General features: G+C 38.0%; 1 protein-coding gene across 1 annotated transcript in view; it reads left to right on the top strand.

Annotated features, from left to right (window-relative positions):
* Positions 1 to 17,997, top strand: part of IMPG1 (interphotoreceptor matrix proteoglycan 1) — a 146,533-nt gene that overhangs the window by 46,322 nt on the left and 82,214 nt on the right. The window contains exons 5-8 of the mRNA XM_003897823.3: positions 3,165 to 3,229; positions 6,202 to 6,305; positions 7,917 to 8,057; positions 15,216 to 15,274. Coding sequence (XP_003897872.2) covers positions 3,165 to 3,229; positions 6,202 to 6,305; positions 7,917 to 8,057; positions 15,216 to 15,274 — 369 coding nt within the window. The remainder of the gene's footprint in view (positions 1 to 3,164; positions 3,230 to 6,201; positions 6,306 to 7,916; positions 8,058 to 15,215; positions 15,275 to 17,997) is intronic.

Genomic DNA, 17,997 nt, shown 5'->3' with positions numbered 1-17,997 from the left:
TCAGCTTTCTGAGTTCAGTCCATTTAGTTAACTCTGGTTTGGCTTGATATTCTTAAGCATTTCAGCTCCTCATGAGTCCTGTACATTTTCCCTTATTTCAATGTTACAATCTCCAAAGTTATCAGAAGTCTGTATTTGAGAGCACCTGTTAAAGTCCTACAGCTTATTATGAAACATCTTTTGAAAAGGATAAAAGCAAGACAGCAACTTTCTGTGAATAGCAAAATGTCCAGCGTAGTTACAGATAGAAACAATTGACAAATTTGGTTATCTCCGTGGTTTACAATAAGTTAACATAACAACCTTAATTATGATTGATAGCATACTTTTAGACATTAGAATTTTCAAAATCCCACAGAATTTTGGAACATAGATCAGCATTATTTACCCAGATATGACCTAAAGAAGATTGAACATCATTTTGACAATCCCATGTACCTAAATATGTCAAATAATCCTGTTTACCTCTTTTCTGGACATTCCAGGGGCTCTCCAGACTATCCAAAAAGCCAGGTGTCAAGAAGAACAATTTTGAAACTGAAGTTTGATTTTGGGTAGCCTTTTAAATATGTTTAAAGCACTTGATATTATGAAATGTAATTCCAGATTGCCATAAATTATTTATTGTGCCAAAATGACGACTCAGAAATCTTAAAGAAGCAAAAACCTTTTATAACTCTTTACAAATTTTGCCAAAGAGCAGATTAGGGCCTGAAGAAAATTTTGTTATGGTTTTATCTCAATGCTCAATTTACAGGAAAAACCACATAATACCTTTTGTTTGAATTTAGTCAATATGTTCACACAAAGAAACTCTTCTGAAAGAGTAATTTCCACAATTCTTCCAGCACTTCTTTGAACCTTCAGCCTTTTTCCATCTAATTTAATACAATCCTTTAACCCTAGGCCAAAGTTTACATTTCCATGCCTTCTTATAACCTTTTACTATAAAAACACATTTTACTGTTCTTACACCCCTTGCATGTAAATCTGTTTTCAGTAGTTTCAATTACATGTTATATTGTTAACTCCCAACAATTTTTAACTTTAAGATAAAACCTGGTAAGTTAATTTAATTGTGTGCTAACTGCAGCAGAGGTTTGCCTTTTTAGTTAAGGGTGTAATTAGTTCCATATGTCCCCAGGCCTTACCTATTATGAAGTCAACAAGACAGTTCTCAAAACCCAAAAAGCAGTTTATAACCTCAAAACACTTAGCAAACCTTGCATCTGACCTGCATAGTTTAGTTCACCTATTTACATTTTAATGACACCTTCATTTTACCAATAATCTTTATGGTTGTTTTTATTTCTTAAAGATTAAAGTCACATGCACTGAAAGGTACCACAGCTTTTAACTTTCCTTAAAAAAAAGTTAGATCCAAGTGCTTGTCTTTCTTTAGGCCAAATTAATTAGAGCTCTTTGACAGACATTACACACAGTACACACACAGACAGGCAGAAGAAACACCAGTCATTTAAGAGACTGATTTAGAAAAACATTCAAATATCAAACCAGAAAGGGCTCATCCCCTAAGGCAGGATTACTAAACAAAGTCTTGCCACTGGAATTACAAGCCACGCCCTCAAGATGTATAACACGATGGAGGCTTGATTTCACAACCAAAACTTTGCAGAGAATACAGTGATAGTTGTTGGGGGTGGAGGTCTGGCCTGGTAAAGGGGAATAAGAACTTTAAAGGTTAACTGCAGAAGGGGCGGGGAAGAGTAAAGAAAAGAAAAACGTTTAAAAATGCCTCGAGAAGAAACTCTTATTCTTATGCAAGAGTTCCTCCACCAGGGAAGAAGTTTAATTACTGTCCGATGGAGCTGGACCCCTTGGCCGGGGAAGCAGAAGGCTGCTGCAGTGACACATGGCTGGGAACAAGCCAGCCAGCTGTGTAGGACCCTTAGACCATGTGTCCCAGCCCCAGCAGGGAGGGGAGAGCAGCGGGGAGATGCTGCTCACTGCTCCTTTTTCAACCCCGAGAAAGGAACGAAAGGGCCATGAAAATGCCCAGGAGCGATGGGGTATGGGGGCATGGTTTCCCCCACCCTCAGAAATCTAAGGATGAAAAGGCTTAGAAGCAACAATGAGAGGTTTTGAGTCCCCATTTCACTCACTGCTTCTCGAGCCCCACATTGGGTGCCAAAAATGTTGCAGGACTTATCCTTAGTTTAGCTAAAGACAAGGTCCTTGTCCCTCCCACAGCCATGACAATTTAGGCTCTCAGATGGTTTGAAGGGTGAGTAAAGCAGGGTTTTACTGGGTGGAAAGGAAGAAAAGGGGGAAAACAGGGACTCTTGCTAGCCCAGAGTCCCTGCTAGAGTGCTTCCCGCATGCAGCTTGAATCTCAGGTTCCACACAGGAAGAGGAGGGGCCAGGCTCCTCCTGGCTGCAAACTGTGCAAACTTCCCAAGGCTCTATCCCATTGGGCAGGCCGGTTGGAGTTTTGTGGGGGACCCCGTCCCACCTGGCTGTCTCACCACTACTTCTTTCTAAGTAAAGCTTGTTAGAATGGGCCAACATTATACACAAATAGCTCTAACACCATGACCTTGGATCTGCTCCTAGAATCTCTTCCACACCATCATTCCATGGCACTGAGAACCTACCACCAACTTCCTGGCTAGTTACCATTACAGGCAATGGCTGTGCCCAGAATACAGATTTAGTAAACCTGTATTACCCAGAAATCTACCTCTTTCCCATTATTTAACCACAAGAGTTACTTTATTAGATAAGCTTAATGACTCTGAATATGCAGGCTTGAGGGTCTGAGATTTTAACAAGAATATTTCAGTCACAGATCATGTCATCAATTATCTCTGATGTCAAGAACACAGTGTAAGTGCAATGGAACTATAACATTAGGCCCCAAAGACCAGCTTTGCCTACCACAGAACCCCAGGACCACACAAAACCACTCCAGTGGAAAACACTGGAGCCAAACATAATCATTTTGGAGAGTTTTTTGAATTTTTCCTCAATGAAAATATATTCAAAAATTACTTCTGTAATTTAAAACCAGGTAAATCCAGTTTTAAAGTATGGTTTTCCTATAACTTTTAGGTCTACTCAGTATAAGAAATTCAAATGTATATTCTCTACTGTCATCAAGTTCTCTTTCACCACCTCTTCTTTCTTTTCTGTTGCACTAATAGAAAAGATGAAGTATCTACAGAGAAGACATTGGGAGAGCCTAGTGAAACCATTGTGGTTTCAACAGGTAAGCTTAGATCTAATTTCTTTGCTTCTAAACTTTCATTCAAATCATGATAGCATGTTATTTATAAAATAATTTCTAATTGAAGATAATGTTTAAAATGTATTTTCTCAAAGCTAGCTTATATTTCTAACCTTGTAAAATAATTTAAATTCATTGTATAAAACTCGGAAAATACAGAAAAGAATAAAGGTAAAACCAAACCACTCAATATCTTACAGTTTGGAAGCAACCATCATGAACATTTACTATTTTCTGCCTTCTTTCTTCTATTATATACACATGTTACTGAGACCGTTTTTTACTTAGAGTTTGTGTCATTTTTTCCACTTAACCCGATGTAAAGGATATTTTATAGTTCCACTAAAATTTCTTCAAAATTATCATTTTAATGATTTGCAACATTCTATTGCATCCATACAGATGTCATCAACTTAACCATTGCATCATTGTAACTGACATTACAAATAGTGTTTTAATTAAGATATTTAAACATAAATCTCTGTCAAATCACTAATTTCTAAAAATAGGTTACTAAATCAAACACTATGGATTTTAAGGCTTTTAATAAATTTTGCCAAATTTGTTTTCCAGAAATTTTGTTACAATTTAAATATCCCACTGGCAGAAAAGACAAGAGCCTGTCTCATTACAACACTTATCAATATTGAATATTACTATTTATTCTAGAGTTTGCCAAAAGGCAGAGGAAAATCATTTCTCCTGTGTATATTAGATGTTTGAAATTTCTCTTTCATGTATATTTCTATTGCAGTCTTCCCACTTTCCCATATAATCTAAGAATACTTTTAAATATATACAATAAAACTATTCTCTGGGCATTGTATTCCCCAGTTCATTTGATTTTTAGTAATGTGAATAAGATTTTAAGAAATTAATTTTTGATAACTTAAAATGTAGAAATTGAGAAAATAGATATTTGTAAATAAATGACAATATTAGTTTCCCATTTCTTTCTTTACTGACTTTCAGAGTAAGCTGCTGTGCCTATATTTCAGTTTTCTCCTAAGTTCAGCTGATTTATCATTTCTAGACTGACTTGTAGATAATAATAGGACAAGCCTAGTTGAATTTTAATTATAAAATAGTTAGCAGTAAAATGCATTTTTAACAATAAAAAGAAGAACTGCATGGTTAATTCCCACTTATAAACAGCTCAGATTTGACCTGTGACACCTAATATCAAGTCTTATTCAAAAAGGTATTATTTAGAGGAGGAGCATACAAACATGTAAAAAGAAGTTTTGTACTGACTTCATTTTAAATGGGAAGACAATCAAAATTAATAAGAGAATTGAAATTTGTATTTCTACTTTAAATTTGTAGTTAGTATACTTTAGCTGATGGAAACTTGTGTAATAACAAGATTAAATTTAGTAAGATAAGTTACAATAAGTTAAAATGACCTCTTTCTTATAAATTATTTTTCATTCTTTTAAATAAAAACTTTGAGGGACCAGTGGACAACTGATATAATATAATGTGATATATCACCACCATATATTTGAGTTCTAGCAACAAATGTTTTAGAATTATTTAACCCAGTACTTCTGGACACCTGAGGTTGAAGTACACACACAGAACAGTCAAGATTAGATTTTGATTGGGAAATATTACTAGGTGCCTAGGTGTGAAGGAAGAGTGAGAAACCTCCAAAAGAGGCTGAATGCATTCGAAGGTAAACCCAGGCTACCTAATAATTGTTTTTAGTGGTAATTATGTGAATAATTTATATTTTCAAGGTAATAAAATGGAAGGATAGCCAAATAAAAATTTGTTCTTCTAGGGTACTAGCTAAGCACTTTCTTATTGTAACAAAAATTGTAGCATAAACCAATTATTCATAGAATTACAAAGTTTGAAGACGCCTTACATTGGCAATAGTCTGGTGAAGTCCAGAGCACAGAACACATCCATCCCAATTGCTCACAGCAGGATTCTTCAATGAGGGCAGAAGGGGAAGATGCCAGGGACCACATCCTTTGAGGTTCTGATATGCCACAGGGTATGTACTTTATTAGCCAAAAATCTATCTTGCCTAGATGATTCTGATACCCGCTCTCATGCCCCCACTAGGAAGCACAATTTCACACCCAGTGCAATTATTTCACAGAGCCTCACAGTGACAAGTGACTACTTGTGACTGCCAATTCCCAGGTACCACATGCTCTTCAGGGAGTAAGGAAAGATCGAATCATTTTTCAGGATATCCTGTTTTCTAAAACACAAGAATAAACTAAGGCATTCTATGTTTTTGCCTAATTAAGGTTGAAATGGAAAGCTGTTTCTGGCTAAATATAAACCAATTAACAATAACACTATTTTATCTGAGCATTTTTTAAATAGTAATTTATTACAAAATAGAAATGCATTTGTATTACAATAATGCTTTTTTCTTTGCTTGAATAGAACCTAGACTTGCACTCTATGAAGATCTTTAAAAATATCAAAACATTTGCCACATATTTGAAATGGTTTGTGGTGATCTGTTCTAAAAGTGAAATTCATAGCATCTTAATGTTCTTTCATCTCTTGGATTTTCTGATTAAAATATTATGCCTCAATGATTGCTACAGCAATCTACATTTTAAAGACTTGGGTAGTATTCTAAGAAAACTCTCAGAAGAGCAAATTCAAGGTAAACATCTGCCTATGCGTCCTTTGTAGTATCAAAAAGAAAAAATCAGGTCTCATCTAGCAAAAGCATTTAACTATAACACATACAGGGGAGCACCAAACTTGGGTCTTTAATAGAAAGAATTAAGAATTTAGAACAGAGTATGAGTCATATTTTTTCAAGAACGTATTTATGTGATCTTAAAAAGATGACTTCAGAAGGCATCTAACATCTGTAAATTTCAGAATGATAAAAAAGCATATTGAATTTTGACATCATTCTAATTTAAACTCCTCTGTTCTCATTTTTGTGTCCTTAATTTTTAAAATTTTCACAGATGTTGCCAGCGTCTCACTTGGGCCTTCCCCTGTCACTCCTGATGACACCCTCCTCAATGAAATTCTTGATAATGTACTCAACGACACCAAGATGCCTACAACAGTAAGAAGTTCCTAGAGTCGATCTAGCTCTTCATGTGCCTGTTTTTGTTCTTTTGCAAAACAGGAAAAGAGAATGGATAAACCATCCATTCAATAATATTGGTGCTGTATTTTTGTCACTCGGTTAAGAGTCAGTGACTTAGTTCTATTCTTTATTCTGACTTCTTCTTAGGTACTGAGAGGAGAAACATAGATTGAGACCTAGAAGAAAGGGGGAGGAGTTACAAGAAACAATTTAATTATAAGCTATGGAGTGCTGGGGCCTTTTTGCCCCAGCACCTAACAAAACTTAAATGTATTGGTGCTTACCAAGTGTTAGAATGAATGAATCAATCAATCATGAAGCTCTTTCGCCACTGAAGTATAATTCTATGTTGACAGTAAGAGTGAAGGTTTTGTTCTCAGTCATGTCCAGGATGAATAGGTCAAATAGATATCAAAATGATCAAAATCCTATGTGTAAAACTCGAGAAAAATAAACACAGAACACAGTGCACACAGTGTCCTAAGGCAAAGAGGAGCACTGGCCACCACTCTGACAGATGAGATGACTCATCTGTCATCTGTTTTCTCACAACCCCTATGTCCCATCTTCAAAAGCTAATATAAGTTGCTCTCTCTGATTAAATATCCCCAGAATATTTCATTTCACATTCATTTAAATGTTCCATGAAATTTCAAATTTGCCTGACAAAATGGTAAGCTTCCAAAGAATACTGCATGTCAGACTTTTTAGTGTCCCATTGATCCTAGCACCATGCTACACCCATACAGATGCTCAATGTGTGTTTTTTGAATGAATGAAAATCTTTTAAACAAACATCAGAGGTCTTTTAAACGTGGATCCACATCCTCCTTGTGTCCTACTAAAGAGGCTGCAATATTGTCCACGCCCATGGCAGAGGGGAGTTTGTGACAAGAAATGAGGAGGAAATACATCTGCTACCATTTATCCAGTTGAGCTCTGTCCTTCAGGGCAATTTCCATTGACCGTTCTCTTCTTTCAGCTTCAGTAACTCTAATTTCACTATAAGAGACAATGTACGTAACCAGAGATATTCAACTTTCTGCAGATATATTTTTTACTTTTTTAAGAAAACTAACAGACCTTAGTATCTTCTGGGAATCCAAGGTTGAAAACTCTGTCAAACCCAAGTTTGAAACAGTTCTGGGCTCGCTCTGTGCCCTGGAAACCCATATGAATTCAGAGCAATGAGAGACCCCTGCTGGTTTGCAGACCAACAGGCAAGTAGGATGTCCCCTTGGCCCTTAGTGACGGAGCCGAGTCCAGATCCTCAGAACTGTGCCTCCGTTCTTAGCCACCTGCTTCCAAAGGTGGCCCAAATACATCATTCCTTCTGAGAGAAATTTCAAACTTTCTCTTGGCTTGATAGTACTTTCTAACTAGTTTCAATGTGAAATTTAAGAACAAATATTCTCATTAAACCAGTCCAGTCTCTTCTCTAAGTTCTAGTTAAAAGGATTTTGATTGCAAAACACTTAAGCCTTCATAATCCACTTCTTAAGACAGTATCAACATATATTATCTAAAATAACCATTTATTTGTAGTTTAGGTTAACAGAGTTCTTTTTTTTTTTTTTTTAAACTCAGGAAAGAGAAACAGAACTCGCTGTGTCTGAGGAGCAGAGGGTGGAGCTCAGCATCTCTCTGATAAACCAGAGGTTCAAGGCAGAGCTCGCTGACTCTCAGTCACCATATTACCAGGAGCTAGCAGGAAAGTCCCAACTTCAGGTGAGTAGACCCGGCCGGTACAACCACACCCCAAGCTGTGACTGAGAGCTGGGAGCCGATAGGACATAAACCCTTATGGCGAATAGTTCCAGCTTCTCACGTCATTCATGTTCAACCATTTAAAAGAAAACCAAAATTACAATGGGTCCTAACATGTCAGAACAAATGGATCTCCAGGGAAGTTTTTTATTCCAGCTTTTCTATTCTCGAAACCTGCAGTGGTCCCCACCGGCCCCCTCTATCCACAGTTTCAGTTACCCTGTCAACTATAGTCCAAAAATATTAAATTGAAAATTCCAGAAATAAACAATTCATTAAGAAGGTCAATAGTCGCCTAACATATGTCACAATTTCTATACCATTTACCTTACTTCGCCTCATCACATAGGCATTATACTGACAGAGAGAGAGAGACCACACTGACATAACTTTTCTTGTAGTATGTTGTTACAATTGTTCTATTTCATTATTAGTTACTGTTGTAAATCTTTTACTGTGCCTAATTTATAAATTAAACTTTATCATAGGTATGTATGTATGGAAAAAAAATAGCATATATGGGATTAGGTACTCTCCACAATTTCAGGCATCCATGGGGTCTTAGAGTGTACCCTCCACAGAGGATAGAAAGGGACTACTGTGTTTACATTTATATTTTCTTTAAAAGTTAGTAGGTTTTGCCAACCACAGTGGCTCGTGCCTGTAATCCTAGCACTTTGGGAGGCCAAAGCAGGCAGATCAGGAATTTGAGGTCAGCAATTCAAGACCAGCCTGGCCAACATGGCAAAACCCCGTCTCTACTAAAAATACAAAAATTAGCTGGGTGTGGTGGTGGGTGCCTGTAATCTCAGCTACTCAGGAGGCTGAGGCAGGAGAACTGCTTGAACCCAGGGGGCAGAGGTGGCAGTGAGCCAAGATCGCGCCACTTCACTCCAGCCTGGGTGAAAGAGTGAAACTTTGTCTCAAAAAATAAATGAATGAAATTTAAAATAAATAAATAAAAATTAGTAGGTTTTAAAATCTCATTTAACTGAAAGACATTATGCAGATGCTCTATAGCTTAGACGACCATTATGGTGATGGTTTCACTGGTATATACTTATAGACAAATTCATCAAGATGTATATGTTAAGTATGGACAGCTTTTGATATGTCAATTATACCTCAATAAAGTAGATTTAAATAAAATAAAATGACTATTAGGCACCGAGTAGAGAAGATGCTAGATTAAAATATAAATTCTTAATTCATAATACTTTGTCTTTACATAATATTTCTATTTTTACAGTTTGATGCAATTTAAATACATAATATTTTTCATGGGTGATAAGAGGAAGGCAATTATATTGTCCATGTCATCAATTAATAAACTGAGGAGCTTTCCCAAGATGTCTCTTCCATCTCTGACCTTTATTGTATCTGTCTGTCCCTAATTAAATTCAAAGGCTCTTCAATTCCCTGCAGGATAAATCCAGCTACTATGCTGAGTGTGGCATCTATATGCCATAATAAGATCTCTGCCTTTTTTTTTTTGAGCCTCACCGTACACCAGTTCCTTATCATCCCCCTCCTTTTCACTCTAGTTTCCAGGAATGCAAACTATTTCCAATTTTTCCGACTGTTTAGCCTTTACATGCGCTGTCTGCTCTGTCTAGCACGCCGTTCCCCAAGTCTTGTTTTACATACTTCAACATGGAAAGTTTCCTCTACCCATTCTGCATCCAGTGTCTCTCCTGGGCTCACTCATTTCTTTCACAACACCCTTTCTTGATATTGCTTGCTTATGTGTCTATGGCCTTTGCTGTCTCCATTCCTCCCTCTTCATTCACCCTACTCATCGCCACCAGGCTATGAGCTTCTCCTAGAGAACAAGAGCTGTTCTTTCAATCTCTGATGCCTAACCTTCTAATACAGAGTTTGGGATGCAGTTAACTACTCAGTAATCATTTGTATAAATGCAACTGAAAATAGAAGCATCCATGAGATTATATAACCAAGAACTACATTTGTGGACAACAGGAGTGCACATGAATCTTACTCAGCATGGCCAGGAAACAAACAGGTCCCCTTCTCATACTTGGAGAATTCAAACATATCTCTTCTCACCCGGAGAGGAGAGGAGATGAATAAGTGAAACATTCTTAACCTCCAGCCTCTCTCTGCATCAGCATTCAGTCAATAAAATGTAAAGAATTCTTTCTACAAACGTCAAAGTAAAAGACAGCATGGGGCATTTATGAACCAGAAAACTAATTCAGACATGGATTATTAGAACAAATGAATTCAAGAATAATTTGTTAACAAACTATTTTTCTTTGGAACATTCTTTTTGGCAATTCCTTAATATAGTCAGAATATCTTCAAAGTAGAATAACTGGCCATAGGCTCTTCGATGATCTATTGTCAATTTTCTAAACACCTACAACAATTTGATGTAGAGTAATACAAATATATTGGGATATTTTAAAAATCAGAGTTCTAGTCCTGGTTTTGCCAAAAAATTAGCTCTGAGAAATTGGAGATCCCTAGCCTAACTTCCTCACTTAGAAATTGTAGAAGATGACTTCAGAGTTCCTTTCCAAGTCGAAACTGCTGTGTATAGACATAATAGCTAGTACTTTTCTTAATGCTTCACCTGTACTTACTTATTTAACTTTTCATTCTATAAGTGAGTAATATTATTTCCTCTTTTTATAAGAGGGAACTGAGGAAAGGAGATTAATATGTCCAACGGTGCCACATTTATTATCTAGCAAAACCAAGATTCCAACCCAGGCAGCCTGGCACCAGAACTCTTGCTCTTAACCACCATGCCATGCCTCCTATTTTTCCCGAATAAATATTTGTGGGAAAGGACTACTGTGTCATCATCAAATGGGCATGTCTTCTGTCTTTTTCTTTCTTTCTTTTTTTTTTTTTTTTTTTTTTTTGGAGATGGAGTTTAACTCTTGTTTGCCCAGGCTGGAGTGCAATGGTGAATCTCAGCTCACTGCAACCTCCACCTCCTGGGTTCAAGCAATTCTCCTGCCTCAGCCTCCCAAGTAGCTGAAATTACAGGCATGCACCACCACGGCCAGCTAATTTTGTATTTTTAGTAGAGACAGGATTTCACCATGTTGCTCAGGCTGGTCTCGAACTCCTGACCTCAGGTGATCCACCCTCCTCGGCCTCCCAAAGTGCTGGGATTACAGGCGTGAGCCACCACGCCCAGCCAAACAGGCATGTCTTGCTAGCCTCTGAAAAACTTATAAGCCAAAGAAGAGTATGCCCTGCCCAATCTTGTTCCAGAGACCCCTGGCATCAGTCCTGCTGGTTCCATTTGCACAGTCGTCACTGATTTCTCTAAGATGGAACCCTTCTGCTTACAGCATCTGTTCCCTCACCAGGCTCCCCAGCAGGGCCCCAACCACCTCACAGCCTGCCATCAGATAACTGATCAGCCCCACCACAGCCCAATGCCTGCATTAGCACAGACATTCGGGCCTAATCAGGAATTAATGGACAGTGCTTTGCAGTAATTTAATTTCCACAATAAACCTAATGAGCAATTTAATACAAATGTCAAAAGGAATCATTTAGTTGTTGTCTGAATGCTTTCTCCTGTGCAAACATTCATGAGAACTCAACACGACTGCCTTTTTATAGCCCAGTTATCATACATTCCAGCAGAATCAGGGAGGCCCCTGTGCATTCAGTATTATTAATAAGGTTAACTGGGCACTTAATTAGCAATTTAGTGGTTAGTGTTCCATGACTAGAAGGTCCCCAGAAGATTATTTAGCAGAATTAACTGAGGCTTTTGTCATCTCCTCCCTAGATGCCTTCCTCACACTCCTAAACAAAGTTGATTCTTAATCAATCCCAGACAGGTTCACAAAGAGGGCATGAACACAAACGATAAATCCCTTCCACCCAAGCCAGTGCCATGGAGCCCTCCTGGAGAGGAGGAGGGCTTTCCCCCGCAGTGCTCCCTGTTGCTGATGCTGCCGCTGCAGACATCTACAGTGCCAGTCCCAGGGTCGATTGACTGTTTTCATGTGTATAACAGCATCTCTGGTATCCTGGAGAAGAAAAATGGATGGTTTAGGATCTGAATCTGTTGCTCCAGAAACTGCAGCTCAAAATTTAATGTTAAATCCCTGGAGCGGTTACTGAAATGGCATGGCAAATTCCCCGTGGTCCCAAAGCTGTTTGTCCTAGGAAGCCACAGCAGACATGAAGCATGTACACAGACCTTCCTGCCTGCCCTCAGAATAAAGACTAGCTTTGCAAAACCCAACTTCCTAGATTTCTGTTGAGCCCATGGCAGGTTGTGGATGGAGACACAGAAACTTGCTCCCCAGGCCTTCTGCTACTGTCCTCTCTAGGGACCCTCCTCCTGTCCTTCCTCCCTCTGAGTTTCAAAAATGACTAATTAAAGACTTGCTCTGCTCTTTCCAGGCTCCATGCCGTGTGCTCACTTAGGGGAGTAAGAGAAAAGTGGGCTCTCAGGAGCTGGTAATCCAGTAGAAGAAGTAGAGAATAAGAAAGTAAATAATACAAATCACTAACTGCCCAGCTGTGTGCCAGGCACTTGTTACTTATTAATTGTCATTGTTATTCCTTTTTGGGTAAGGAGACCAAGATTCAGAGAGATTGAGCAATAAACTCAGGATCTTGCAGCTAGAAAGTAGCAGAACCAATATTTAAACCCCATCCTGTACAAATAGCTCCTCATCACTCAAAAGCTGAGCTACCTTCATCACTGTGGTTCCAATTATGTTCAGGGAATGAAACTGCTTTTAATATTGTCATCAAACATATATATAATTAGAAGGTAAATCAGTCTGCTGGGGGAAAAGAAATCGTACTGCAGTCTAAAGCCCAGTGTAAGTGATTTGGGGATTATCTGTGCATCACTGCTGTAGTCCTTCACACGAATAATGTAGAGCTGGCAGTAATTTTTGATATGGTGACAACACAGTGGAATGGTAATGAATTTAGAGAATGAAGAGATGCACTCAACTCAATGAAACAAAATTTGCTGAGTCCCTACTATGTGTATGACAGTCTGCTAAATAGAAGGAGGGAGGTAAAGAAAAGAATAAACAAGACATGACCAAAGATCATGATCTCAGTGAGGGAAACTGACATGTACCCCACAGACTTTTATGGGGTATACTGCAATAAACTCTAGAATAGCAAAGAGAAGAAATAATTGAACCTGATTTGGGGGCTCTGCAAACGCTTTTCAGTACAGAAGATGTCTGAGCTGGCTTTGAAAATGGGTGCAGTGTGGGGAGGAGGGAAAGTTAATAAGCAGAAGGTGGAAAAATTGAAGAGAAAATAATTCATAGGAACCTGAAGAAACAGAAGTGTATATTTTGTGTGGGAAGGAACAGGGGTTAGCTTAGTGTCAGTAAAGGACAAGATATTTGTCAAGGGGATAATGATAGCAGGAAGTGAACAGTAAGGTACCTGAGGGTGGGGTGCAGATTCTGGAGGGTCTTAAATGACACTCTAAACAGTTGGATCATGTTCAGTAGGTCCAGCAAGGAATTGTTAGTGAAGATTCTTAATAAAAAGGTTAACTTCAAAATAAATGTAGTCAAGGAGATACCTTCTCCTTCCTCCTCTCCCAACACACCCAGAAAACCATTTCTTCTCTGCCCACTCACACACGTAAACCCATTTCAACAGTGCAGGAGTGGGGATAGGGAGGGTGTGCCAGCCCTGTGAATAAGAACATGGGGAAAACAAAAGATCTTGTGGAATTCAAACCAACCAGAGTCAGTGTCTGCATGTGAGGGGTGGGAGGGAAGGTATCTAGGGATGCTGCGCTTTCTAGCATGGAAGACAATCAGGATTCATGACCCCGACTGAGGCAAAGAGGCTGAGGACATAGGCAGATTTGAGAAGAAGAGAATGGCCCTGGTTTGGGCAGATTCACTTAGTGGCAAATGTTGAGATATTTGTGTGGAGAACTCAAGGCTGCGTATCACTGATCAATTAAGCCACGGGAGAAAATGAGATCCCCTGGGGACAAGGATAGGAGAGAGGAGACAGGGAAGAGAGGAAAGGGAAGAGAGGAAAGGGATGGGTGTTTGCTCACCTGTTCAGTCTCACCTTTCACCCTGCTTTCTCTCCCAAACTTCACTACTCAACCACTATCCATTCATCTTAGTCTCTCTTCCCTCCCAGTTTCCAGCGGGAAAGCTGGATGGGGCAGTACTTGTCCATGTGACAGTGTCCCCAGAGCCTAGCAGAGCATCTACAGTAGAGCTTCCAGAAGAAAAGAGAGAGTGAGTGAAGCAGGGAGGCTGAAGGTGAAAACTCGAAGGCTCCTATGTTTAAAGTAGAAAGTAAATACAGGAATAGGATGGAGCAAGGAAGATGGAGAGAGTGGTCAGAGAAGTGGAAGAAGAACCAGGAAAGAGCAGGATCACTGTAGATGGGGAACAGAAATTGCCACTGGATTTAGAGAGAGCAGGAGAGACGGTGGCCTGGAGAGAATGGCCAGGCTGTGGTAGCTTAAGGATTAGTTAGTACAGCAATTATAAAATATTATGATAACAGGCCTCATTAGTAAGGTCAAATTAATTAAGAAAATTTATTGTGAAGTCCATCTGAATCTAAGAGTAAATCTAATCTATTAGATTAGAATCTATTTCTACCACTTTGTTTAGGTGCAGCAGCCATTTGGAATGTAATCATCCCTTTCACATTATAGATATTTTCCAAGCCATATCATTAATTCAGAAAATATCATAGTTAAAATATTATAGCTACCTCTAGTTATAATTATAGTCAGAAAATATTACTCTATGTGTATAAGCAAAACTCCTATCAACAAAAAGTTTCCTTCAAATATCACCTTAAAGCTATTTTATATTTCATTTAAAGTAACCATAAGAGCAAATCAGAACTACCCAGTTACAATTTTTAAATAAATAGGAAAATACTTGAAATCACTAGGAACAAAGAGTTTGGCCTCTTTAGTTGTTTCAATTTTTCATTTTCATCTGATTAATTTGGAGAGATTTTTTTTTAAAGAAAAAATAATAATTTTCCATTTTCAGCTCTTCCCCTAACTCATCAAAAGTGTTTAGGCTTTTCAGTTAGGCAAGAACTGACCCAGTAGAACCAAAGAGTATTTTATAAATGTTTTTCTCTCTGCAGATGCAAAAGATATTTAAGAAACTTCCAGGATTCAAAAAAATCCATGTGTTAGGATTTAGGTAAGTAAGAGAATCAAACTCTTCTCAATTTTTAAATTACTTTCTTCCTATCCTTTCTTAAAAGCAATGTCATGAGGATTATAAGGTCCTTTTTCCCCAGTTGTTTAGCTCTGCCAAATCCTGAAAACGGAGTACGTTTCAGATAAAGGAACTGTCTAATTAGAACATGACTCCAGGTGATTCTTAAGGGGTAGCACAGGAGCTGTGTTCCTTCCTTCTTCTGGGAATCAGAAATACTGCTCTCTATAGAGAGCTCATCTGCTGTCCTTGGCCATGTGGTTATGAATGAGCTTCTCAGGAAACTACCTCAGTAGAGACAGATGAAAACAAGATAGCAATTAAGCACCTTGGTGTCTGATTGCCTGGTTTCCTATGGGATGCTAAATAGCATCACTATTTAAACAAACCATGCTGCCCAAGAGAGATAAGTGAACAATAAAAAGTCATCACTATCAGGGTAGAAGAGTTGGGAAAATGGGATGGAAAGGAATAGGAGCATAAGCAAGACATTCTAAAATATACCTTTTATGTCGTTTTGACATCTGACTCGTAGTATTCTATTACCACTCAAAAATTATTAAATTAAAATTTTAAATAAAAACATAAGATCATAAGACAGTGCCACACTAAAGAGGGTTTAACCATGTTCCCACATCTTTGGCACAAGGAGGGCTGTATCCATCAGCATCACAACACTCTCATGTGGGTTCGTGATTGGGGGAAATAATTTTTAAATCTTTTCTTTAAGTTCTCATTTTTCAAAACATCTACAGGTGAACTCAAAATATGCTATTTTTAAAATGTGCCACAGGGTAAGTGTCAGTCCTGGTATGAGCAGAATGAGATTTCTTGCCCCAAACGAGCTTGGTAAACCAAGGAGAGTGGGCTTCCCCAGGAGTGTTCCGGCTCCTTCACTGCCTACTGTCTTAAAGCAAGAAGATGCACAGAGCAAGGGCTCCACAGGCCCAGAAAAAGAAATAGCTTTGCAGGGAGCTCTCTTGGTTTATTTCTTCCAAAGCTATCAGGCCCCTCTAATTTGTATAACTCCAGAGAAAGGAAATACTGAAAAGTGAAAGTTATAAAAAATGAAACCCTTAATATCTACCAAAGCAGACTCATTTTTCTTTATTTCAAGATGCTGCTCTGTAGTATTTTCTGTGAAATCAGATGGATTAGAGAAAAATAAAAGTTGATAGAAAAATATTCTGCATAAATGCAGACGTTTTCTGAATAAACCACTGCAGTGGAAGAACAAATTTTTCATTTAAAGCTGAAGGAAATGATGGGAACAGTTCTTTTGGTGAATATTAAAATGCTCATTATCCACCTCCCTTCAATAAATGAAAAACAAGTGTTTAAACAATGTGTTTTAGAAGTAAACCAAAATGTTAGATGATGAAATTTTGCAAGGTAAATATTTTAAAGATATATCCCTTGACAGTGAATTTTTACCAAGTGCTTATCTTTGTAAGGATTTATTATTATTTCTGCCAAAGATGCTTACAAAGTAAGTTTGATCACATTTTCCCAGTGATTTCCGTGATGACATGAAGATTTAGTCCACAATAAAATATTTTGGCCCTTGAATACAATAAATAATATGATCATGACAGTGGCAAAATTGTAATCATTAATAATGATGCTCACAATATTATAAAGTAAACATATTATTAAGGAAATTGCTTTTTTTGTGGGCCAGATCCCTGAAGAAGACCAAAAACCCTGTGAGTCTCCTGGTACTGACTTTCCTCCAGCTCATTTGTATAAAGGTTGATTTACAATTTAACAAATACTTTTTTATCAGTGACTTCACTGAATTCAACGTGACTGGGAAGTAGCTAGAACGTATCATTAACACAATTATGAGGATGAACAATGAAAATTCCACTTTAAATATTGCTTTATCTCTCAGAAAAGGCAGAAAACTATTAACAATCATGCAGTCTTGTTGGAGAGTATACTCCTTCAAATACTTGTGCACAAATGTTCAAAGCCACTTTATTCTTAATAACCAAGACCTGGAAATAACCCAAATGTCTATCAACAGGGCAAGAAATTCTCACATATTCTTACCATAGACAACTTCTCAACAAAGAAATGAACTGTTGGAATACACAACAACATGGGTTCATCTCAAAATAACTATGTTGAGTGAAAGAAGCCAAACAAAAGTACATCATTATTTTATTTATAATAGAATCTAGAAAATGCAAACCAATTTACAGTAACAGGAAACAGATCAGCAGTTGCTTAGGAAGGTGAGGCAGATAGGGATAGGAGGGGAAGAATGACACAGTAGGATGAGTAAGCTTTGCGGATGATGAATATGCTCACTATCTTGATTGTGGTAATGGTTTGATAGGTGTATGGCATCAAAATTCTTGGATTGTATACCATTAATATGTCCCATTTGTTTATCACAATGATACCTCAATGAAACAATTATTTAAAAATTAACAGGACTAGGGTCTTGACCCAGGAAGCCTGGCCTCTTTACAGAACCACATGGATTACAAACTATTGCTGAAAACAAGCAAGAGGCAGGATGAATGTCTGGTTGGTAGAAAAGGAGATCTCACCCCATACAGCAGCACTAGTTAGATAGTCATAGATGCTTCCTTGCCTCCACAGAAGGAGGGTTGTGGTATGCCTGTAGCAGGTACATTTCAGTCACATTACATCTGGGGATGAAAGTTCGATTAGTTCAGATAGTCCAGGCAGAA

The sequence above is a fragment of the Papio anubis genome, chromosome 6 (assembly GCF_008728515.1).
Source record: "Papio anubis isolate 15944 chromosome 6, Panubis1.0, whole genome shotgun sequence".
Classification (NCBI taxonomy): domain Eukaryota; kingdom Metazoa; phylum Chordata; class Mammalia; order Primates; family Cercopithecidae; genus Papio; species Papio anubis.
This window is presented reverse-complemented; position numbering and strand designations above follow the sequence as displayed.